We start from the raw sequence: 26,095 nt of genomic DNA on the forward strand, positions 1-26,095 counted from the left end.
TACAAATCTCTGGGTAGAAATTAGGCTGGAAAGAACTTCAAAATAGATTAAATTTCTACTTAACAACTGTTGGAAGCTTCCCAGGGTTCTCTGTGCCAGTAACATCAAGACTACACCCCCTAACATCCCTAGCTGGTCTCCTGATGCCAATAAAGCAATAAAAAGGCAGTAATAACAAACATTGTCATATATATACGACACTTATCCATGATCATTAATTACCTAAGGAGCTACTCTCAGCAAGATCTCTGTACTACATGAACCACAGCTGTCAAGATTATGTGCAGATTACATTTTTTCTTATTTAAATAAAGCACAGCTGCGTCAACACGCAAAAACTGTTGCGAATGGTCATAAAATCATCTGTACAGGCACAGCCAAGGGAAGAAAGATTAAATAGCACCATAGCAATAGCACTATTGTTCATGCAGGTCAGCATCACATAGGCCCTACAGTGCTGGTTATAGCAACAGCACAGCAGACCGTAAGGGGCCCAAACTAGTGATGAAAGGTACAAAGTCTTCAAAGCTTTAGGAAAACAAAAGTTTAATTAAAAAACGTGAAGAAACCCTGGCACGTTGCTTCAAGAAATCTGACATTCTAAGCCTCTGAAATTCTGCAAATACTTCGAGGCTTAGATAAAAGGGGACTTGCCCTGGAAAAAATGTTCCACGGAGTTTACATTCACATAAGCCATAAGTTAATTTTATGAGAAGCTGAAAACAGGTTCCAATATTGCGTTCCAGGTCATTTCAACATAAAATAAAACAAGGAGAAGGGGATAAACTTGCCAGAAGTGGAAGACTTAACACTTCACCTATAAAGAGATTGCAGTCTACAATTTTGGGGGATTTTTATAGAGTTAAAACACATCGAAGAACTATTTTTATTGCAACTCATATTTTTTTTCCTGTGCTGTACTGAAGAACGCAATAAATATGATTTCTTAACAATATTTTCAAGTCCAGATTTAACCAGATTTAATTTGTGATTGTCACCTGAAAAAAAAAAAAAAGACAATGAATCACTTGTTCTACATATAATCAGCATCAGCTTCTCAAACAGTAACAACCAGACCTATAGTAAATCTGGATTATTCAATGTAATACAAGTATTTCATAAATGTGACATTAGCTTTGAAACAGAAGCAATCTGCTTCATCAGAATCAAGGAAGTGGGAAGCATTTCCGTATGTAATGCTTCCCACTGAGCTAGGGAAGTTTTGTCTAACCAAAAGAAAATTCAGGTTTTCATTTCACATTTCCATGCAAATGCACGGGAACAAAAAGACAACACAACTGACTGCAACAGTGAATGAACAGCTTATTTTCCACAGTCAAAATGAACAGTTGCAAATATGTAGCTGTTCATGGGTTTTTTGTATTTTCATAATGAATTATTATTAAAACAGATGAGAAGTGATTTCTTCTTCAATAATACAGAGTGACGCTGTACTTCCAGTACCATTCAAAAATCTGTGGTATTGCATAAACAAAATTTTTGGAACAATATAAAGAGTTTTTCTCTATCCCTCCTCCTTCCCCCATTATCTATCATTAATAAGTATCATTTTTGCTTTGCGTGCCTTGGCAGACTGGATATCTCAGATTGAATGAGAGAAAGCCTGCAAGGATAGCAAGAAGAAATGATTGACAAAGGATACTATTTAATACTAAACAGAAAACCAGGAGACTAAACAAGAACTCAGATATCTAGTATATAAGAAGAGATTCCATTCCAGTCTTCCCAACAAAACACAACTTTCGTTTTCATAACAAATAACAAACTTACCAGCATTTTAAATCTAACTCTGCCATCTTTTGCAGATATGACAAAATAATTGGCCTGAAATAATATAAGGAAAAAAAGGACCTCTAAACTCTAAGCATGTCTTTGTAGGTTTTAAGACGTAGAAATGACCAGTTACTGTCTTTCTTATTTTTACATGAGTGTAATTAATTTTTAAAGCTACAGTTTTATTTGACTAGCCATCCCCATACTAAATCCAGACAGTAAATAGTGAAGTTTTCCTAGTTGTTATAACTGACAATTCTTGCTGTATTTATAGCAACATAGGTTTACATTACTGTCCTTGCTGAAGTTCCAGCAGGAGAAACAGTACTTAAAATGTTATGAGTTCATGCACAATTTTACTAAATAGAGAAACACTATAGAGTTTAAATGGCCACATTCGTTTTTACCATCTAATGTTTATTACACACATTTTTACCTTCTAGTATCTATTCTGACAAGCTTTTCATCATCAGACGACCCTTCCTGTGTAGAGAGACACCACGACCGAAGTCTTACAATTCGTTGAACTGTTTGAGGGTCTAAAAACCCCGAGACACATTTCTTGTGACCTTCCTGCACTGCTATTCAGAAACACAAAGAAATGCCAAAATTGCTGCTGTTTTCCTTTAAAAACTCTGAATTTTCACCTGGTTCTCCAGGTCATAGCCCTGTTATGTTTCTTGGGCTATTTTGAGGCAGGCAGCTGGATACCAGCACCCCTGGCCTCACTAGCCCTTTCCCTGTCACCAGGCAGCGACCCCCGTGCATCCTTGCCTGTGGGAAGGACCTGTCCTTACTCATCGTCTTCGGCACTAGAAGTCTCTATTTCAGAATCTGTACAAGGTCTGTTACATTTTAAGGCTGCTTCACCATTGCCAGAAAAAGAACCAGGCAGCAGCTGTATCTGCATCCTTTTACAGCCTCATTTTTATTACTGGATTAACAATAAAATATAAACATACAGGATGAAGCGAAAACTAAATTAAACAGGATCTTTCAGCTGAACAACAACAAACTCAGAAATTAAACTTCAGAGACGAACTAGGCTTTTCATAAATATTCTAGCTATTCTTGCTTTTAAAAATAGTTTTATTTATAACTCTCCTCAGCGTTAGGTTTCTTACGCATTTACACTTACATTCTTTGCCCAGGAAGAAGGAATAAAAACAGAGATGATTGATGCTCAAATAAAGCCAGCCTTGCCGAGGAACTTTTCCTTTCCAGCAGCAACAGGAATAATAGGTGATCAGCTTCTCGGCTTCCGGAAAATTAAATCTGGATTCAAATCTCACCAGGGCTTCTCGGAACTTCTCGGGGTCTTCCTCCTGCTCAGCAAGCTTGCTGCTTGTTTCCTCCGCAATCAGCGCCTGAGTCCATAACGAGATAACACATCAGGGTGAAGCTACGGCATTCACACTCGAGCAAGTTGCTACAAGCTACCCATTCCAATTTTAACAACACAACCCTTTCTGACAAAGAAATTCAAGTTGATTTGCAATTTTTACAAATGGAGAAGTTTCTGTGGTGTTTGCATCTCTCACATTTTGAATGCTTCTGAATCAAAACTTCTGGAGGCTTTTTTTATTACCATTTTTTCAATGAGTCTGGCAAAACCATCCATTTATAATTTCACTACTGCTTATGATTGCTGTTATTTAGTGTATACAGAGCAAAGGTCAAGTAACAACTGTGCATACTCACAAGTACTATTTTCCTATGAAGAGGCAATGCGGTGAGATGCATCAGTAACTTGTAACATGCTTGGAACCATTAAAAACATGGTTTCAAGAATACCCATGTAAATCTAAGTAAGTGTGGAGTATTTTAGTAACGGCATTACAACAAAGGAGTTAAGTATATATTGCACCGTTCAGACAATCTGTATGTGACAGCATCTGGTATCATTTGCAATTTCCAAGCAGTCCTAATATGCCAAACATCTACAGCAGAGGTCAGCGTCCAAAACTTGAACTTAACATTAACTAAAAAAAAATGAAGAATTTTAAATATGTGATGTGCTAGGTGACAGGCTGCCACAGCATTATCAAGAGTGATTAATTTTATTTGAGCCCTTCGGTGCACTTAGACAAAGTTGTTCTTTTAAGAAAGTAGTATAAAAAAAAAGATTTAAGTCGTATACATGTGTCAGGGCAATCCCAAGCCGAAGTACAGGCTGGGCAGAGAATGGATTGAGAGCAGCCCTGAGGAGGACTTGAGGATGTGGGTTGACGAGAAGCTCAACATGAGCCAGAAATGTGCGCTGGCAGCCCAGAAAGCCAACCGTATCCTGGGCTGCATCAAAAGCAGCGTGGCCAGCAGGTCTAGGGAGGTGATTCTGCCCCTCTACTCTGCTCTCGTGAGACCCCACCTGGAATACCGCGTTCAGCTCTGGAGTACCCAATACAAGAAGGACATGGAGCTGTTGGAGCAAGTCCAGAGGAGGGCCACAAAGATGATCTGAGGGCTGAAGCACCTCTCCTATGAAGACAGGCTGAGAGAGTTGAGGTTGTTCAGCCTGGAGAAGAGAAGGCTCCAGGGAGATCTAGCAGCCTTCCAGTACTTAAAGAGGGCCTACAAGAAAGCTGGAGAGGCACTTTTTACAAGGGTGTGTAGCGATAGGACAAGGGGTGACGGCTTTAAACTGAAAGAGGGCAGATTTCAATTAGATCTAAATTTTTCCCTATGAGGGTGGTGAGGCACTGGAACAGGTTGCCTAGAGAAGTTGTGGATGCCCCATCCCTGGAAGTGTTCAAGGCCAGGCTGGATGAGGCTTTGAGCAACCTGATTTAGTGGAAGGTGTCCCTGCCCATGGCAGGGGCGTTGGAACTAGATGATCTTTAAGGTCCCTTCCAACCTTAACCATTCTATGATTCTATAAAATTGGCAGGAGAAACTGATGGGTTAAAACTAGGAAAAACACAGGAGATAGGAGGAGAAACGTAGAACGTATTTATTCCTTAGAATAAATGCTGAGATATAGGAAGGGAAGGTATTTAACATAAGGTTTTGGAGAGATGGAGGAACTGAAAGTAGATGCTGAAGAAAGCTCAGCTGCACATCACAGGGACGAGAACAACAGTGAAGCTAGAAAGGGATGGGGGAGGATAATGATTAAATCAGATACTTCAGTTCTGAGATACTTCCAAGGAAATACGAGTGCAGATGCACAGATGCCAGCCTTATCCATTGCAAGTGCCACATAGAAAACCAAAAAATAATGTTTAGATGGACAAAACATGAATAACAACAATTTCACATTATTTCTAATAAACCACATGTAATCAGGCAGAGAAGGGTGAAAGTAAGACAGTTTCCTTACCTTCACTTTCCCTTTGACAAAACTAACAATATCCTCTTTATTGTCAAACACAGACAAAGTATGGAGTAGGTTTTGTTCCAGCCATTCCCAGTGCTGGTTTATCTCCTCTGCAGTGGCACCTAAAATAGCAAAAAGTAGTGTATTGAAACTCATCCTACAAAATAAAATTGAAAGGAAGAAAAAAAGTAATAAAACGTACTATTTCATAAATTCATTATGAGAAACTGAACTTTCAACCTCAAAATTCTTAGTAGCAAACAAGTCAAAAAGGTCTCATTCGTAGCAGTATCGTTAGAGAAAAACAAAAACCTCATTGTTTTAGAGAATTAGTTTTAGTGCTTTTAGTTTTATCTTCTCAAACACTCTCAGCCAGCGAACACTGCATTAAAAGTCAAAGCAGAAAAACCAGCAAAACTTCATCTTGAGCTGCTAGACTGCAGCTTATTTTGACATGACGTTCCTTAAGTGGAGATTGGAAACCTTTGATTTATGTCCTGTTCCCAAAAGTCCCCGATCTTCCGTTCTCCCTCCCTCAGTACACAAATGCATACACACACACATTCACCCTACATGTAAACACTTTGAGAGGTATTTACACGGTCATAATTGGCACTCTATTTGAAAAGCTCTCTATAATAATTAAAGTACCTAAAAATAAAGGATTTTGGTTCAGCAATACCTAAAAGGTCTGTAAGTGCACATTTCTGCAGATTGGGAAAAAATACAGTGAATAGAAAATCTTTGTCAAATCAAGACATTCAAATCTTTATGGTTTTCTTATTAAGGACTTATTCAAGGGTTTTGCTGTTATTTTAAATGTAATGTGTTCACACTAACTCCAGAAACAATATTTCAGTCACCACCTATTTGCTTTGGCTGTTTCTGCTTTAAACTGAACTGTCACTGCATCGCACAATGCAAGAAAAGTCAGAGCAAGATGGGCAACATACAGAACAACTAGGGGAAAAGCTGATTCCTCCAGCTTTTGCTGTTTGGTTATTAAATGCTATAAGTAAAAAAGCAAAGGCAGTAAAAGTTGCTTTTTCCAATGCCTTGCTAGTGGAAGAAAGAAGAGTAGTAGTTGGATGTAAGAGACACACAAACCACAGAGGAATATAATTTTTAAATTATCTCAAACAGAAGATTCATTATCTCAAAATTTGATTTATGTGTACATTAGAGATGCATCATGTTGCCTCACAACAAAAAAATATAAATTTAGCTAAGGATTTTCCACCTTCCTTTGCTCTGTTTTCCATGCAGAATGCCAACTGGCAGGGAATCTTTCTTTGACAGGAAGGTCTCGTGATGGAACTTTAAAAATATCATTAATCAAGGTTAAATAATCAAAAAAAAACCCACAAAAAAAAAACCACCAAGAAAGACGAGATATTTACATACCTTTTGGATAAAGAAAACAGATTACATCAATGGCTAAGAACACCAGAAACAGTAATTTTATATTAAAACGGCTGCATGAAGCAAATACTGAGTTAAACTGATATTTCTGAGCCTGGACTCTGGCCGTGGCTATCTCCCACAGGGGCTACTGCAATCTTTCCTGCCTGCCTTCAGGTATCTCCAGGGATTTTGCTCAAATACTGGAAGATCTCTTTGTCCCTTTTATTTGGTCAGGACAACCCTCAGCTTTTTGGGTCCTCTTTTTATTTCTAATTTCCATTTCATAGCTTGAAGTTGTCCTGTGATTTCACCCAAGCGTTGCCAATCTCTTCCTTATTCCTCTTCCTGCACGGATGCACTGCACAGCATTTTATTCCACCTTTTACCCACCTTCTTCGTGTTCCCATATCAAGTGTACATTTAGTCTAACCACAGCCTCACTCCTCATAATCTCTCCTTTAAACCCACTTCTCACCAATCCCTTTGGTCTCCCTCTCCCAAAAGCTACTTTGCTTGACTGGGACTCAGGTTTCTGTTTTGCCCACGAGCCTTCTGAAAGGAAAATCCTAAGTGGCTCTACACTAGGGCTGAGGTTAGGGTTTGTTTTTTCGCCTGTACTGGTGTAACATGATTAACCATCTGGACTAAAACATCTCTGCCAGAACAGCCGTGCTGGGCAAGGATGAGACTTCCTAGCAGCCCTTGGAGATTTACAAAAGTCTGTAACACAGATCTGACCCTTACGTATATATTAACATTTAAGCCTACAGCTCCTGGAACAGAGGACTGCCAACGTACAATTAAAAAATGTCATTTTAATTAACTGCCTAATGACATGATGGCTATGCCTAATGAAGTTACACCAGGAGACTGGAAGGAGCTCCTGGAGCTGCTTCTTGTCCTTGCTATACAGCAGGAACCTTAATTTGACTCCCTGCTCCTTCCAAATCCAGTACCAAAACTCTTTAATGTCATGTTTGTGCTTCCAGACAGGGCAGAGCTGGGCGAGCAACAGCAGCCGCTTTTGTGTGGGGAAAGTCCTTTACAGAGCTCCAGCTTTCTAAGAAAAGGGTCAGGTGATGCTGTTCTTCTGACTCCTATTGCCAGCGCCAGCTCTCCCCTGGACACTCACGTGCGGAGATATTATTCAGAAACCACTTCTGCTACCGTGGTTCTTCATTTCTGTCCAGTTCTGGCCACCGCATATGTCCTACTCATATAGCATACAAACAAGAGTGCTCTGCTTTCCAGTCTGTTACTATAAATCTCATTTTCTCTGGGCTGAGCAGACATTCAGAAGAACCAAAGATAATTTTAGAAAACAATAATCAAATAAGTTTATCTCAGTAAAAACCTTAACCATTCCAACACAGGAAGTTTTTGATCTGTACCTCCTCTAATATAAAAAAAAAAAAAAAAAAAAACATGAGCAGTAAGAGTGAGGACAGGGCAAGGATTAGCCCCAGGAAGGAATATTACATATATTCAAATGACCAAGAAACCCATGACAGCAACACTGAGGTTACTTTTCCAGTGAAAGCTACCTGGCTTCGTCAGAGGACTGTAACAGCATGAAGCTCTTAAATATCTCCATGAGATGGCATTATTTAAATATAAAAAGGAGGGGAGTAGGGATATAAAGCATACAGCAATTGCGAAATGAAGTAAGCCCAGCCGTAAGAAAAAATAGCGCAAACAGACTTCACGCAAGCTTCTTCACACAGATCCAGCACAGGGAAAAATTGCCAGTACTAATGGGGAGCATGCAGAGGGATCTCTGCTGAACCCAGGAAGAAATGCTGCATGAGCTTGTATAGAGGAAAGGGGCAAATATATAAAGTGTTCCTTCCTTTTAAAGGACTACTTTGTCAAACACCACCAACAACATGCCAACATTTATACTAGGTAACTATTTCATGGCTTGTTCTGTATAAGAATAGAAGAGAATAGAATAGAATAGAACACTTTCAGTTGGAAGGGACCTACAACAATCATCAAGTCCAACTGCCCGACTGCTTCAGGCCTGACCAAAAGTTAAAGCATGTTATTAAGGGCATTGTCCAAATGCCTCTTAAACACTGACAGGCTTGAGGCATTGACTGTCTCTCTAGGAAGCCTGTTCCAGAGTTTGGCCACCCTCTCAGTAAAGAAAAGCTTCCTCATGTCCAGTCCAAACCTCCCGTGACGCAGCTTTGAAACATTCCCAGAGGAAAACCTGCTGTAAATTTCAACGCTGGGATTTTATAGATTGGAGCAGAAGGGATAAGAACAGCCCTTCAGATTGGCCAAGCAAAACCAGGATGAATGGAACAAGCACATTCAGAAGGCCTTTACTGTACTATGGCAAGGTTGCTGTGATTCACATGGGTATCACTTTCCTGAATCATAGAATAGTTTGGGTTGGAAGGGACCTTAAAGATCATCTAGTTCCAACGCCCCTGCCATGGGCAGGGACACCTTCCACTAGATCAGGTTGCTCAAAGCCTCATCCAACCTGGCCTTGAACACTTCCAGGGATGGGGCATCCACAACTCCTCTGGCCAATCTGTTCCAGTAAAGATGAGCTCAACCTTCAGAGGTTGCAGAAACACTGCAAAAAGGACTAGCATACAGCAGACCAGGCAATTAGACATTCCCCTCTGACAACTATACCTCCTAAATCCTGTAGCATCTTCCAAATATTCCAGTTATATTTCATTATAACCAAGTGTGGAAAGATATTTCATAGTAAACAAGCGAAAAACTAGACTGGTGAAAGCCTGGACTAAGTAGCTTCTTGCTGTAAGGAACTATTACTACTGTAGGAAAACATATGCATATGAACAGAACCACACTACTTTGCAAGAGACAGAAAATTAACGCAAAACACCCTCATCTAAACAAGCTTTCTATACAAACTCAACATTCCTAAGTAACACTTTTTCTTAATTCCTGTGTGGGATTTTAACCGGAGGTTAATTTGGTCATTAAACAAGCTATAGGCAATAGCTTTCCACACACACACTGCTAGCTGGGGTTACCTTGAGCTTCTTGGACATGCAGACACTGACCATGCTCAGAATTGGTTTGGGTTTTTTCGTCTGTGACTCACCAATAGCTACGGCCCAGTAAACTTCTGATCCGTTCAATAACTCACCACATGCAATGGCAGAGTAAACCTGTGAGCCTGGAACTTGGAGTAAAATTCGAAAAGGAGCGACGCGTGCGTTAGAGTCTAACACGGCGTCCAGGGCACCAACCAAGCGACCTGCAAAGAAAAAGGGGGGAAAAGAGCATTAGTGCCAACTTTCACTTCTGTAGCCTGCAAGTCTTTTCACATCTAAAGCCGTAAAATTAAAATACAGAACGTAACGATAACGATTCCTCCTCTATCTTATGCTGCGATTTACAGATGCTCGAAACGCAAAAGGCAAACCAAATTAGAAGATCAAAAGCATATAAAGTTCTTTGTGTTTCCAGTTTTGCTTCATATATATGTACATAATCACAGAATTGAAGTGGAAAGACCTGAGGGCACCTTCCAGCCCCGCTCTGAAGCTGAATAAATACACCTGTGCTGTAAGTGGTATTTGTCTAACCTGTTCTTCAAAACCTCCCACAACCAAGATGCAACAACTTCCCCAGCTAGCCTCTTCCATTATTTTCATTCAGTATTCTTACAGTGAAAAAATATCAACCCCAAACAAACAAGCCAACCACCACAATTTTAAACTTTCTTGATGGAAATTAATCCTGCTTCTGAGAACACAGAAAGTAACTGGCCACAGGTATTTCTGATGTTAATGTTTGACATACTGAAGAAGTATCATCACAGTTGTCCATCCTTTAACGATTTCTCTTTTTCTAAATAAAGTCCAATCACTTCATCTCATTCTTATGGATAATATTTTTTTAACAGCTCATTGTTCTTGAGCTTAAACTGGAATCTCTTCAGCTGATCTTTAAGCGTGACACTCCAAATTGGACCTGATGCTCACTACCAGTGAAGTCACAGCTGCAAGAGTAGAAAATCACCTCCTGTATCTTGCGTGCACACCAAAGCATCAAAGAAAGCTTGCAGCAGTATCCCACCGTAAATCGGCACTTGACCTAAATAAAGGCAAACTCAGTTTGGAGAGTTGGAGCAACTGCTGTCCTCCTAAAAGACTTTCCAGTCTGGAGGCCAGCTGAAGCTGCTGACCTTTCCCGCTACCCCCACCTCCAGCAGGCAGAACCAAACTATGCATGAAAAAGTTATTCATATGCCATGGTTTGCAAGCTAGCTTATTAAAGTAGCTAAGAATTGGTTTACGGCACCAGAAACAGCAATTCAGGAGCTCCTTTAGATTCAATTCCCTTACACCATACATCCTGTAGAGACACAACCTCCTACGGAGAGGGACGGCAAACAGCAAGGAATGACTTTACCATGTTTGCCTAAGCCACTGAAGTATCTAGGAAGTATTCTGCAATACTACATTTTCCCTTTCCACATTTATTTTTTTTCCAACTTGAATGCCATATTTACAGTTGTATTTTTGTTCCTTCACCATTAATTCAACATAAAAGGAATTATTCTCAGCCTCCAAAAGTTTTGCCAGCAGATGCAGTTTTTATAATTGCATTCTCCAGTCCATCACCTAAGTGATTAAAAGAAACAATAAAATGAGACCTACAAAGTCCTCATCTGAAATTCCTTCTCACTTGGACAACAAACCACAGTTAATTGAGTATGGCACAACAAAGCAACAGTGTAACCACTTTCTGGTCTAGGATGTGTAAGAAGCTCACATGGAACGGCATCAAAAACATCCTGAGTGAAGAAAATTACATCAAGTGCTTCCTCCTTGCATTCACACACACCGTTCATGTTGCTTTCAAAGCCAAGCAGAAGTTGGACACAGTACATTTTAAAACCGTACGGTGAGATATTGTTCGGCACCAGTTTGCTTCCAGTTTGCTTACGTCAAGATATTGCACCCATCTATTTAAAATGGAGACCTGAATTCTGAGACCAATAATACATATAATATCAGAAAACACTAAATGGTCTCCTGCAACTGCGAGAAAAAGACACAAAACCTCATCCAAGTATAAAAGATAGCAAATTATCTGTGCTTACAAAAAATAGAGTGCCAAATTCAGTGTGAGGTCTTCAAAATAGCTGGATTACAGCCAGTAAGATAGCATCAAATGATGCAGAGAACAAAAGTAGGGTTTAACTTTCAAATTTCAAAAGACTTGAGACATTACAAGAAAGAAAAAGAAGAAACTTATGAAGCGCTGTGCATGTTTTCCCCTGATGATAGATCTAGGAGAAAGATTTCTTTTTCATTTCACTGAAGTCATGAAAAAAACTAACTAACAATAAGTGCTGCCAAAATCTCAAGAGAAAGCTTAATGAATATCTGATTTGTGAAATAGCGTTTTTTTCAGAAATTATGAAAAAACACACAAAAACACAGAAGTAGCTGCAAAATTTTGGTTTTACTTCTTAAACGGTGCAGAATTAATTCCTTTTTCTGTTCCTGAATAACTGACCAGAAAAAACAATTCCTCTTCTCACTGTTTACTTCTGCTTACAATTTCCATTTTGCTTACCAACTATTAAAAAGTTTCCTCCTTCAACTGTGCAAAGAAAAGAATCACCTCCCTTGTCTAAACTACCCATAGTTAAAATATTAACTAAGGTCGACAAAGAGGAGCCAGAACTAAGAATGAAAGAGAAGAAAAAAAGAGCATGGCCATGAGGATACCTGCCAGAATAAAGCCCGCGAGTCCCTGCAAGGGCTTCACACGGGCACTGCACCCCATGCCTCGATCACCCGGAGCCAGCGCTGCGGCTGACAAGGGTCCCGTCCTGTCCTCTGCTGGAAGGACTTGTGGTGGGGTCACTCCAGAAGGAACATAGGGACGGGGTAGAGGAGGGGTGGTGGAATAAAAGCGAGTACTGCTAAAGCCAAGGCTGCCAAACACAGGGCAGTGACGTTGCTCGGCTAGGTCCCAGGACTGTGGTTTAGCACCTGTACTTCTGCAGCGGTTCAGTTGCAAGAGAAGTGGATGCTTAAGTGCCAAAAAATAAAGAAGGGGCATTTCCAAGAGCGCGTTTGCAGGAGTGTGAAAAGGATTCGACGCTAATAAACACATCGGGGCCTAATATCATAATTTAGCTGAGATTGAAGGAGCATGAAAATTACTAAAACTAGCGGCAAAAATTTTCCAGTGCGAGTTGCCTCATACTCATTTGGGGTAAGCTTTGAATCACAACACTTGTGTCAGACTTCTCACTGAAGCATTGAAAAATAAACAACCTAAAAACCCCTGAACAAACAAACAAGAAACTTCATACAGTACACTGATTTTGAAACATGTAAAGAGGGTGCTTTAATTCATGTGCAGTTGAGCCAGGCATAATTGTTAGTGCCTTTGTCTCTTGAGTATTGTCCTAAAAGGTGGAAATAATAGATAGTTTTTCAGTTCTAGTTTCTGGTTTGAGTTCAGCTTTTATCACCCTCTACCCAAGGTAGAGCTTATGAGCAAGCATCTTTCTAACAAAATGTTCTAATAGCTTGTTTCATGGAAGGGTCTCTTATAAAAATAGGGTCTGTTAAAAAAACAAAAGGGTCTCTGGCTCACAGGTACATACAAATCGTATAAAGGCTCTCTGCCTTTCACATTGATGCATTAGCATGCTTTCAGTTAGGACGCAGCAGACCTCTTCCCTATCACAGGCAACATGGAAACCATCTATACCTACAGGACAGTCAAAAATTAAAAGGAAACAGAAGCAGAGGGGGAAAGAAAAGAGAGAACTGCTACGCTGGTTTACTTCCCAAAATTCTCATCGTTTTCTGTTTTGTTTTGTTTTTTCCCCTCTACGTGGGACAAGATTTTTGGGAGGAAATTAAAATCTAGAGTACCTCTTTCCTTTTAGCGAGCCACTCTACCAACTTCTCATCCGCTGCTTGACCCCCAAGACGCAGAAGTATTTCAGGAAAGCAGTTCACTGTACAGTAACTGCACTAAGGAAAGCTACAGACGTAGGTTTGCAAAGCCTTCTGCTAAAGACTGCTGGGAGAACATTGCAGGTTCCTCAAAAGGTACAAGCTTCTTCATGCAGAAGGAATAATCCCAGGCTAAAATTCACACGTCATTTTCAGGTGTGACGTATACTTCTGACGAATACAGAGAAGAGGGCAAAAGAACTGGAAAAGGACACACTTCTACTGAAATTATATGCTTCTCCTCAATAAAACTGATTCCTTTAGTTGTAAGGCGGATTTTAGGTAGAGGGAACACCTATCTATATTTTTTCAGAATTAAGTCTATAAAACAAATCTGGAAAACTCACTACAAATCCCACACCTTACTTGGTAGTTTTTATTTCACTGAAACATCTACTTTTGTGCATGTTTTATTGCTTCAATACTGGAAATGGGAATATCTCAAACAAGACTGTTGTACTTCTAGTTGCAAACGGATTTTTATCAAACGTACATGTGTATTATGGACACAATACCACAAATAAACTCAAGTATAAAAGCTAGCAAGGAACCACTTCAAATTCTGCAACGGGTAGGGAGCATCTCCCTTTTACAGAGGTCAATCTGTAACCAAGTGGGATGCAAACAGGGTATCACGCACAATGAACTTGTTGCGCATTTCTTCACAGAAAAAAAAAAATTCAAGGATATTTTAGAACAATCAGGTTCTCAAATGAACTATTACAAGCGCACTCTTCATCTTTAAACACACGGTTCTTTATAAGCCCTCAGAATGCTAAAAGATCCCATTACAAGTTATCCTGTGTCAGGCTCATAATTAATCTAGGAAAGGGAACATGTTTACAGTAAGTTAATCTAACACCCATTTCCGTTAAACATACTGTATCTTTCAAACTAAAGAATGTAGGCTGCTTTCCTGGATTGGTGTTAATTATCCACATGGTATTTCAAAAATTCTTTTAGACTTCTGAGACATTGGGTAGAGGGTGATAAAAGCTGAACTCAAACTGAAAACTAGAACTGAAAAACTATGTATTATTTCCACCTTTTAGGACAATACTCAAGAGACAAAGTCACTAACAATTATGCCTGGCTCAACTGCATAACTGAATTAAAGCACCCTCTACGTAGAGCAAGATGATTTCTGCTTACCTCCATTATATTTTAAAGGCCTTAAAGAGAAATTTTTAAGAACTACTCAAATGCCTTCCCATAAATGGGGTGGCCACTTCAACAGCTAAGCCATGCTGCAAGGCAGAGAGATTTGGACTGGGACCAATAAATTATCATAGAATCATAAAATGGTTAGGGTTGGAAGGGACCTCAAAGATCATCTAGTTCCAACCCCCCTACCATGGGCAGGGAAAACCTCCACTACACCAGGTTGCCCAAAGCCTCATCCAACCTGGCCTTGAACACTTCCAGGGATGGGGCAGCCACATCTTCTCTGGGCAACCTGTTCCAGTACCTCACCACCCTCAATGTAAAGAATTTCTTTCTATATCTAACCTAAATCTGCCCTCTTTCAGTTTAAATCCGTTGCGCTTTGTCCTATCACTACACGCCCTTGTAAAAAGTCCCTCTCCAGCTTTCCTGTAGGCCCCCTTTAGGTACTGGAAAGCTGCTATAAGATCACCCCAGAGCCTTCTCTTCTCCAGGCTGAACAGCCCCAACTCTCTCAGCCTGTCTTCATAGCAGAGGTGCTCCAGCCCTCTGATCATCTTCGTGGCCCTCCTCTGGACTCGTTCCAGTAGCTCCACGTCCTTCTTGTGTTGGGAATCCAGAGCTGAACACAGTATTCCAGGTGGGGTCTCACGAGAGTTGAGTAGAGGGGCAGAATCACTTCCCTCGACCTGCTGGCCACGCTCCTTTTGATACAGCCCAGGATACGGTTGGCGATTAATTAATAAAATCCTCAAAAAAATAAAAAGTCAAAAGGTCAAAGATACTACTACTTTTTTTTGGGGGGTGTAATAAAAAAAGTAGACTTAAATCTAAGGCTAAGTGACAAGGAAGCATGAGTGCCACGATACTTAGCAACTTACCCTTATCCCCAAGATAGTCTTACTGTGTTTTTGAAAAAAACATCTGGTCCCCACAGCCAGGACCTTTTGTTTAACGTGAACTCATAAATTCATTACAAAGCAGGAAGTGAAGATCAACGTAGTTCAAAGAAGCTATAACAATGTGGTATCTGCAATTAGTCAGTCAGAAATTCTGATGGCACTTTTAAAACCTGGGGAGCAGTGGGTCGGATGCAAGGCACAAGGAGGCACCTCATCCCACCCATGTGCCACAGCCCTGAACTTCCCTAATCAAGCACTGACACCCCCTCTCCCAAAACCAAAGGGTTCACACAGAAGACAGAGTTCAACCTGCATCTCCAGTATCCTGAGGAGCCGCTTTAGCCACTGTACAAGCAAAGTGACTACTGCAGAAATTTGAGACAGAGAGAAAACTGTCTTTCCACTTGTCCTTGCTCTACATGGAAAAAAAAAGACTTGAGGATCCATTGCACCTGAGACTGGCACAGCTGGACAGATGTGCAACAAGGCCTGCCTTAAGAACATCTGCCAAATCAAGCCTTTCCAAGAAAACAGGCAGAAGACCACCACAGTACCTGGACCCAAACCAATTTGCCAAGACAATCAACTCCTCCAAAGCTGAGGCTGCTCTTGGCCACAGGCACTGGCCACTTCTGAAGGTTAGAAAAGTGGTGGCACCACACAGTCTGTAGGGACTGCAATGACTGCTCAGCAGCTGCTCTGCGGGGCCGTGCAGAAGAGCAGTTGGTGGCTACACTCACCTGGATCACGCCCAAGCCCTGTTTTAAACACTCGTATCCTTTTTTTCAATCAGGCCAGGTTATTTTTGTAAAGCAAAACCACCAAATGGAGGGATTTACGATTACAGCCACAGCCCAGCATCCTGCCAGGCTCTCGCTCCAGTACAGAACCATGAAGCATAAAACATGCCTCTGAATCCATCCTCAGGAGCTCACCGCTGCTTTTCACTGCTGCTCACTACTTCTGCTCCTCCATCGGAAAGCTAGGGGCTGAAAGAAAAAACAAGCCCAGGAAGCAAAAGCAGCAATACTTTACCTGAAAGTAGGAAGTTCTTCCCAGGAAGTGGAAGATGCTAACAGTACAGGTTGCTTCCCAGAGGATGCAGTTTCACAAGGAGAGTTAATAGCTGCAAGAGGCACTCTAAGATGCTCAAGCATGTGAACCGGGAGAAAAGAGTAAATCAAACAATGCAGATGACCATAAAAATAAAGTCGGGGTTTTTTTAGGACAGTGAAATTGAACCAACAGCTTTAATAAAGCAGAATTAACCTCGGCTCTTTGAGGCACAGAAGCACTCCAAACCCCAAATCCTAATTACACTTCTTCACATAGTCTCCTCCATCTCACAATGACTTGCAAACAATTAGAGTCTCACAATAGCCATGGCAGTAGCAATTAGCCATGCTAGAGGAGGTGAGCAGTCTGGCTGAACAAGCAGCCCACCAGCAGGCAGCAGAATATAGGGAGGGACACGTGGATGTCTCCGTTCCCCGGTCTCCCACTGTCCCTATGCTCCAGCTGCAGCAGAAAGGTGGTTTTCACATCAACCCAGACAATCTCAGCCTGCCAAAAGGGCCCTCCAAATAGCAGGTGTTGCTCACTTAGCTCTGTGCAGCATCTCCAAAGATCTCCACAGGAGCAATGCCCCTGCTGAGAAAGGGACAGGAGGGGTTACAAAGCTAACTTTCACATGGCCTCAACCATCTTGGAGCCCTAATTGGTGACCTACGGTCTCCTGTGAAGACAGGCTGAGAGAGCTGGGGTTGTTCAGCCTGGAGAAGAGAAAGCTCCAGGGAGGCCTTTAAGCAGTCTTCCAGTACCCAAAGGGGGCCTACAAGAAAGCTGCAGAAGGACTTTTTGCAAGGGCTGTAGTGATAGGATACGGGGCAATGGATTTAAACTGAAAGAGGGTGGATTAGAGTAGATCTGAGGAAGAAATTCTTCACTTTGAGGGTGGTGAGGCACTGGAACAGGTTGCCTAGAGAAGCTATGGATGTCCCATCTCTGGAAGAGTTCAAGGGCAGGTTGGACGGGGCTTTGAGCAACCTGATCTAGGGGAAAGTGTCCCTGCTCATGGCAGGGGGGTTGGAATTAGATGATCTTGAAGGTCCCTTCCAACCCAACCATTCTATGATTCTACGATACTGCTGGCCAGTGGTGGCCCCCCAGCATAAATGTTTGGGGGCATCTCTAGGTCTTTCATACCATCTTGATTTATTTCTCTGAAAGTTCAAAACTGAGATGGTTAACAGGTTGTTAATTTCACTCAGGCCTCTCTAAAATCCACGTTTTTGCTGGATAAGAGCCCCATCAGTTATGCAAGGCCACTAACGACAGCAGCTCAATGTCTTGGCTTTACACCAGCCACACTGTCTTAACTGAATTCTGCAAAATTATATAAACAGGTTTTGATACAAATCAATGCCCATGAGAGAGTATGTCTTAATAAGCTTCCTTCACCAAAATATAACTTGCAGAACTTATTTGGAGAAGTACGTAAGAAAAAGGATGAAGGAGGCTGTGTTTCCTTTGTAATGATAAGAGCTCACCGCACTTCAAGATAACACAAAAAACATTCGATTTGAGCATAAAACCCTGATGCTCTAAGCATTTATTCATCTGGGGAATATTAACATTCAAGCCCTTGCATTACCAAAGCCCAAAGCATGGGTTTTGCCAGATCAAACACTATCACTAGGTAAATTGGGTTTTGTTGGGTTTTGTTGTTTGTTTGGTTGTTTTTTTTTTCAATCTGGCACATAGAGACGAATTGAAACAAATTGTTTAATAGTTATTCCTCAGTCCCAGCACTCCAGGGAGGCTGGACATGAGAAACAAAGGGAGTTTGGGTATTTCACTGCAGAGGTCAGCATCCCATGGTCCCCATGACTCTGTATCCCTGGGTGCAATGCTGAGATCTTGCTGTGGCATCGGACCACCACGCAGGGAGGGAAAGGCCACAACAGGGAAAGAAAAGCAAGCTGAATCGTGCACCACTCTCCTGGGATGATGGAAACGGTGTCACGGCCTCGGGGCACTGGTTATTCCTCCTCGCCCCTGCTTCCCTGCAGGCTGTTTCCCCCGGCAGGCTCGCTGCTGTGGAAGGGCTCTCGCAGCTGCTTATCTCAGTCCTCTGCCACCGGTCTGGGTCAGGCTGAGCCTATTTTTATAGCCCCGAAGGCCGCAGAGCCAAATGCTCTGATTCTCATGTTACAAGTGAAAAATACCTGAAAATGTTTTCCACTTGAAAAAGGACAAGAAGGTGGGACACACAAGCTGCTGCTGCAGTCCCGTAAATCACCCAGACATGGGGCACTTCTTGGCACAATATGAAAAAAGTCTCTCTCATTTTTGGTGGGTGCTGTAAATAACACTAAAGAGATGATCAATCTAGCATTATTTAAACTCTGCCACCACAAGACAACCTCAATTATTTTATAAGGAAGACATGTTTTCCTATGAGGGTTGTGAGACACTGGAGCAAGTTGCCCAGATGTTGATGTCCCATCCCTGGAAGAGTTCAAGGTCAGGTTGAACAGGGATTTGAGCAACCTGATCTAGTGAAAGATGTCCCTGCCCATGGCAGAGGGGTTGGACTAGATGATCTTTGAAGGCCCCTTCCAACCCAAACCATTCTGCGATTTTCCTGCCTCTTCTGTGCCACTTGGCCTCCACAACACAAGAATAAAAAGCCATCGTAGCTGTTCACTGGATTACGGTGTTGCACAGGCTGGTGGTCAGTCTCTAAGCAGACACAACCCAGCCCCCCCTCTCCATGTACAGGCACATCCTCGCCTTTCATATTTGTATTTAACACTATGTTAGCATTTCAACACAAGCACCTGTGTTACTCCTCTCAGCATCGCTGTGCCCTAGGAGCAGGAGACTCCCCTAGAAAGCCAAACAGAGGGAGCAAGCGCAGCTCAGGAGGCTCAGGGTCAGGAACCATGGTGCTCGGCTGTGCATGTAGGAGCCTGGCCCTCCTGCTGCTGTCCCTCTTTCCAACTCATGCCACCTGGCCAAACACTCTGATGGAGAAGCCGTCCTCTTAGGAAAGAGCTTATAAGTACGCATTCTCCTTAAAAAATATTACAGTAAAATCTTACTGTAAAAGGGGAAAAAAAAAATAAAAGGGAAAAAAACCCTGCTGATCTGAATTCCAGCCATGGGCAAGGCTAGATAGCGTTTTGACAAGAGTCCAAGCTTTCAGCAAAGTACGTGGATTTCCCCCTCTCCTTGTGCAAAGCTTCAGAGAGAGCTCTTCCTTAAGAAAACAAAACTATAAATACAGACAGTGAGCACTACCAATATCCTTTATTAACATCATTAACGTGGCATCTTCCTCTCCTCAATCTGCTGTATTTAAAATAAAAGTGCCTTTTTAAAAAAAAAAAAAAAATTAGAGCTCAGATTGAGCCTTTATCTATCAGTAACTTGTTTTGCTATCTTGGACATATTTTAAGATGAAAAGGCAAGCTGCTCTGAAGACTGTACTGAGACAGAGCTTTTAATATGCTACTCATTTTGCCTTTCACCCTTCCAAAGGGTTAAAAAGTTTACAGGGATACCCATTTGCATTCTCTACTAAAAATCCAAGTTTTCACTTTTTTTTTTATATATATATATATATATATCTCCTCTCCTGCTACAATGTAACAAACAGGGCAATCTAGATGGGGAGCTGAGTGTGGAAACCCTCAACCTCTGTAGTCCCTTTGCTGCCTTTCTCTGAAATAGACTCTATTACAAAATTATTTGCCAAGATCTTGGGAAATGCATAGGGCTACTAAAAGCTGATGTATTTACGATGACCACAGTACTGTTTGGACTGCAGAGCATGAAAGAGCAGCAAAAGATCTTTTGCTTTTTTGGTTTCCACTAAAAGAACATAGAGCTTATCAATAGCCATTCTTCTGTGTGCATCAAAAAATTAAAATCCAGGCAAAAGGAAAATAAGGAAGAAAGCTCTTATCATGTAACTGGTCAGATCTCATTCACAACCAAGAGGTGCTCTACAGATCAGCTTGAAAGCTATCACCCTGCAAGGATTTTATTCAAAGGAAAAAAATAAAATCCTAAACTGAGAGTTTACTTCAATTGCTGGCATACAGTTCAAGGAAGCATATTTATTGTGCCTACCACATTTATTTTTATTAAAGGAATAATAGGGTTCAGATTCATATACAGAAGATGCTTCTTTTTGCCAGCATAGTATCTTATATTTAAAGTTGTGAAGCATAAAGGTTTGTATGAGCTGAAGGAGAAATTAATTTATTTTCAAAACATTACTCCTCTGCGAGCTGCAAACAATTTAAGACCACATCCAGCTTCGAAAGTGTCCTGAACTGAAAATGGAGGCTGGAAGAATAGTAGGGGGAAATATCACAGCTAAATTAAAAACACGGGTAAAACAGGAACCAAACATAATCTTTTATTGATCTGCTTCAAGCAAGAAGTTAAAGCAGCACTGTATCTCAAAAAGACAAAAAGCTGCTTGAAACAAGAGTTAATTTAAAAATTTTAATTAACCTTATTGATAAAAGGGAAAATTCACCAGTATTGAAGAGAATCCTAAGTGGGTTTTTATATACTAAGAGTGTGCAATGTGAAATACTGTGTAACCAGCAACTGCAAAGCTAGTTGCTGAAAACCTACTCTCAGTCCAGCGCCCCTGATGAAATCATTCCCAACACCTCCCAGAACAAGCAGTTTTGCTGTCAAAACACACAAAACTAATCTAATCAAACAGGAAGGTGAATGAAGCTTTCAACATCCCCTAATAAAAATGAAAATAGTGATTCACTTACAGGGTAAATCATCTTGCGCTATTTTACCATAAGGGATTTGACAGTATTTTTGACTACTGATGGCATCTCAAGCTTATCATTAACATGTAACCTCAGAACCAAAGATATCAGCAAGTACTAAATCCAAATAACTTTGACCTGTTAATTGTGGCTACATCACAAGTCTCTTTATAGGGCTAGCTAAAGGGGTCTCCAATTAGGCAAAAATTGAACCTACAAAAACAGAACCAAAAGAAATTGCTGAGCTAAATATTTTTTAAAAAAATCTATAACTTAAAATTCATTTTTAAATCAGTTATTAGTTAAAAAGTTATAATTCCATTTCTGTAAGTTATTGCTAAAACATTACCAACTTCCTTCCTAAGTCTCTGATCCAACAGAGCTCTCAAGTAGAGATGCAGGTAAAGTGGCAAGTTAAACGTTTACTTGAAAAGCATATCCCTCAGGAAGACAGAAATCACAGTGACATAGGTCAGGTAATGAAGAGTTAAACACAGCCTCCATCATTTTTTTCTGTACCCACTTCTTGCAAGCCCAGTGTGCATTCAGCAACCGCCCTAGGACGTAAATTAAATAACAGCAGTAAACAGAGTCTCTCTTAAAAACATCTGCTCAGTCTGACTGAAACACAGTACTCAAAGAAATAAATGGAGATATGGAAGAAGAGCGCTTTTGTGTGAGAGATCTTCTCTAGTCCATCCTTCAGGAATTAAATCCACATAAAATACATCCTCCAGCCGTGTTAACTTACTCTTATGCAATGGATAAAATGCTCTGGTAAGGAGAAAGAAGTGCCCTAGAAGAAAAAAGACACGCAAATACAAGAACAGGGCCATAAACCAGATGTCCTTGCAAAGGTTCAGTGCAAATACCATGTCGCAGTAATACGTGCAAGGGCAGCTCCGGCGCCACAACCTCCCACCCTATTTAAGGCAAATTATATCGTTGGTGGTCCACTGTCCCATCTGCTCTCTTTATTTAGGAAATCTAGTCTTATGGGGGTTTTATTCCTCTGGTCCTACATGGATCGAACCCATGCTTGAGGATACGCAGCCTCCTCCTCCTCACAGGAGAAGCTATGAGAGTCTCTTTTACCATGGCATCTGCTTTCACATACAGAGTCTTCACATCTTTGAAACTTCTACCTTTCTTTACATCAAACTTAACTGCAATTGACCAGGGCTCGAGTTACTAAGGGGAAAAGAAAACAGATATGGATATTGTTCTCACTTAAGCTTTGCTTCCCCAGTAAACCAAACAAAATCTTCTAACTTATGACTCTACAGCTTGGTAGACGATACTCTGAAATAGAATAGTGCTTAATTGCCCTTTGTATCTGTTGGTTTGGAAAAGGCAGGTACTACTGAAGTGTCTCTACAGTCATGTAAAGCCAGAATCAGGAGGTAAGCTCTGCACCGAAAGCAGTCACTAGCAAAGCCCAAATGTTTCTCAGTACAGGTCTCCATTTCCCTTGTCCCAAGTAAAAACTGTGGAAAAAAAAAAAGTTATCTAACTCTAGCTACGCTTAATGCTCTCCCGCAGTTGCTTTTTGTTTATAGGACTCTAATTTCTACACCCTTTTAAATATGAACATTTCCAAGCGGTTTAAGAGACTGTCAGAATTTACGGTTCCCTTGGAAAACATTGCCTGAGACAGCAGCGGCTTTCCTTTGCCAGCCAAAAGAGATTTCTGCAAGCCCGTGCACTGCACATTCAGCAAAATGATTCACCTGAAACTTACCCAGAGAGAAAAGCAGTTTGTTCAGTTTAAGCTTACAAATTTCTGCCACCGAAAGCTCAGGCATGAGGAGTTAACATTCGTGCATCTGAACCTCATGATTGTCCTGGACCTAAATCAAGCAGCTGTAAATGGCTATTTTTAACTCTGAAAATTAATCCACATCGTCCTTACGATCATAAAAGAGTGGCCTATGACTTCCACACAGGGGGCAGGGGAAAACAGGAGGGTAGATGGTTGTTTAACTCGATGGCAAAACTTCCATTAACCTTGTAACAGCTCACATTTCATTAGCAATACATTGATAACATGGGATCCACCAAGCCACAACTAAGTTTTGTGCTCCTTTATGACTCCACAGCTAGGACTAGCTCTGATTTAAATAATAATAATAATAATAATAATAATAATAATAATAATAATAATAATAATAATAATAATGCAGAAAGCAGTATTATCAACTGGCAAGGGTCAATGGTTCAGGAGCAAAAGGTTTTAATAAAATAAATATCAATCCTAATAATGTAGCTTCTTAAACCGTCTAGAAAACATTGATTTTGAAAATATCTGTCTACTCTTTCAAATATACAAGCCATCATTAAAAATTCAGATTTTTTAAAAGGCACAAAACAGCCTTAACTGCTTTTAAGTACAAATTACACTGTTAAACTCTATTATTTCTCCAAAGTATTGTTTGTTTGTTTGAATTCAATTGTTGACGTCTTCGAAACAAAAGTTTGGCCCAAATCCTTACTCAGTTACTCTACAACGTCAATAGAGCCTCACGCAACGTTCTCGCTGGGGTTATTCACAGGTCTATACTGTTGCGAGGGCAGCGCGTGATCCTTGGTCTTCATATATATCCTTCACTACACGTGCCTAGAGTGCCACATGGATGTAACGTGCCTTATCTACAGCCGCACAAGCCGTGGTATAATTAATGCAAAAATAAGTCAGAATCCACTTTTCTACAACACTGAATTAACAACCCCCTCCTCTCAAAGTATGTATCCGCCAGAAGTCCTATATGTATTTAGACAACGGGAGGAGGGGGGGAGACGAGGGGGTGGCACAGGTAGCCGGTCTGCGGGGGCCACAGGGGGCACAGCCCAGCCGAGGTGCCACCAGCAGACCCCCAGCATCCCTCCACCTCCCACTACTGAGCCCGGAGACCTCCGCCCGCTGTCCGCTCACGCTTCCACGGGCTGTAGCCAGCCCTGCGCGGAGCAGGGCCGCCCCCGACCCCCCGGCGGCTCCCCCCAGCCAACTCCACCAGCCCCGAGCACCGGCGTGGTTCCTACGCACCGCGGCAGGCGGGCTCCGCGCTCGCCCTTAGTCACATTTAAGACAGGCAGCGGGGCGGGGGAGAGGAAAATAAAAATAAAAGTGGCTTCAGCGGTGCTCAAGGCTACAGAAGCACGAAGCTGCTTCCGAGGCGACTCGGGGAGAGCCGTCCCCCCACCCCCATCACGGCCCGGCCGGCGGCAGCCTCCGCGCTGCCCGCGGCGGGGGAGCCGCGATGCCCCGGCCCGGCGGCGCCCCCCGCCCGCCCCGCGCCCCCGCCCTCTCCGCTTCGCGCTGTCCTCCGAGCCGTGCCGAGCCGAGCCGGCCCGGCGAGGGGCCCCGCCGCGGCCCGAACAAAGAAGCCGCTCCCGCCTCCCGCAGCCCGCCCCGCCGGCGGGTCCCCCCGGCGCGGCCAAGTTCTCGCGGGGCAGAGCTGAGGCATGGGGGGACCCACCGCCCGGCCCGGCTCGGCGCCCCGCCGAGACCCCCGCGCCACCAGGTACCCGTGAAGCGGCCGCCGCCGTCTCCGTGGCCCCGACGCCGCTGCAGGATGAAGTAGCCGCTGCTCTTCTGCGTGACCCACAGCTTGAGGGCGTTTTTCAGCAGTACCTCCTCGGGCTTCAGCCACATCTTTCCCCGGCTCGGAGTGTCCCTCTCCTCTCTCTTTCTCCCCCTCCCGCCACCCGAGCTCGCCCGCCTGCCCCTCGCCGCACCGCCCCGCACTGCACCCCGGCTGCCCGGGTCACATCGCCCCCCGCGGGCTGCGCGGCGCGGCGCCGGCTCCGGCTCCCTCCGCTCGGGCCCGACCGCCGGGGAGGGGCCGAAGGCGGAGCCCGGGTGCGGGCCGCCCTCCCCGCGGAGCCAGGGGCTTTGGGCGGCCGCGGCCGCCTTTGGGATCAGCGCAGCTCCGTGCCGCCGGGCACTTACGGCGGAGGAGGGGGAGTCCGGCCGGAGGAGGGTGGAGCGGGAAGGGGGAGACCTGGCTTTCCCTCTCGGGGGTCCCAGTGCTCTCCGAGCCCCACACACAGCGCATCGGGGATCCCACGGCACCATAGGGTCCCGGCGTATCCCCCGCCACCGGCGCTGCAGCCCGGCATACAGCAGCCCGGTGCCGGACGGCACCCGCCGTGCACAGGGAAGGCACCCGCCTTCCCCCTTTACAGCGGGTAGCGACTGGATCAGGCCCCCCAGGTCTCCCCAGCCTGGGCAGGCACGATCGGCACCCCCACCCGTGGGTCTGTGCCTTGCAGGACCCTCGTCACGGATGGCGGGAAAGAAAGGGTGCCCTGGCTCCGGGAAGGGGGGAGCTTTGCTTTCCTGTGTTCTGCTAGATCACAGCTACTTATTTTGATGTTTGAATGCCAGTGCTTGAAACCGAGTATCTCAACTGAAAAGTCAGAATCTTAATTTTACAGGTGTTTGGGGTTTTTTTTCCATTTAAGAAATAATCAGGCACTGTTTGTGGTTGAGCTGTTGTAGGATCGTTTGTCAACCTGCACAAATGCTTACTGCTTACACTGATAATCCTCTGACACTGTGTTTTACCTTTTCATTCACCCAGGTTGCCATCAAAACATGACCAGTGTCCTTTCCCTCAGTCACCTTCCACTTCCGATGAACAGCAAATATTCAATAATTTCTTTATAACCACTGCAGTAGCATGCAGCTAAACCTCACCCTCTTTTCATTAGGATTAAAGACTC

The 26,095-nt window shown here is 42.9% G+C and overlaps 1 protein-coding gene across 1 annotated transcript in view; it reads right to left on the reverse strand.

Annotated features, from left to right (window-relative positions):
• The window catches only part of TBC1D8 (TBC1 domain family member 8), a 51,327-nt gene extending 26,305 nt beyond the window's left edge, over positions 1-25,022 (reverse strand). Inside the window, exons 1-4 of the mRNA XM_086610104.1 lie at positions 24,896-25,022; positions 9,606-9,761; positions 5,114-5,232; positions 2,933-3,161 (exon numbers count right to left, since the gene is read on the reverse strand). Of these exons, the coding sequence (XP_086466230.1) occupies positions 2,933-3,161; positions 5,114-5,232; positions 9,606-9,761; positions 24,896-25,022 (631 nt within the window). The remainder of the gene's footprint in view (positions 1-2,932; positions 3,162-5,113; positions 5,233-9,605; positions 9,762-24,895) is intronic.
• Between the last annotated feature and the right edge of the window lie 1,073 nt (positions 25,023-26,095).

Source organism: Tauraco erythrolophus, chromosome 1 (assembly GCF_009769465.1).
Source record: "Tauraco erythrolophus isolate bTauEry1 chromosome 1, bTauEry1.pri, whole genome shotgun sequence".
Lineage (NCBI taxonomy): Eukaryota > Metazoa > Chordata > Aves > Musophagiformes > Musophagidae > Tauraco > Tauraco erythrolophus.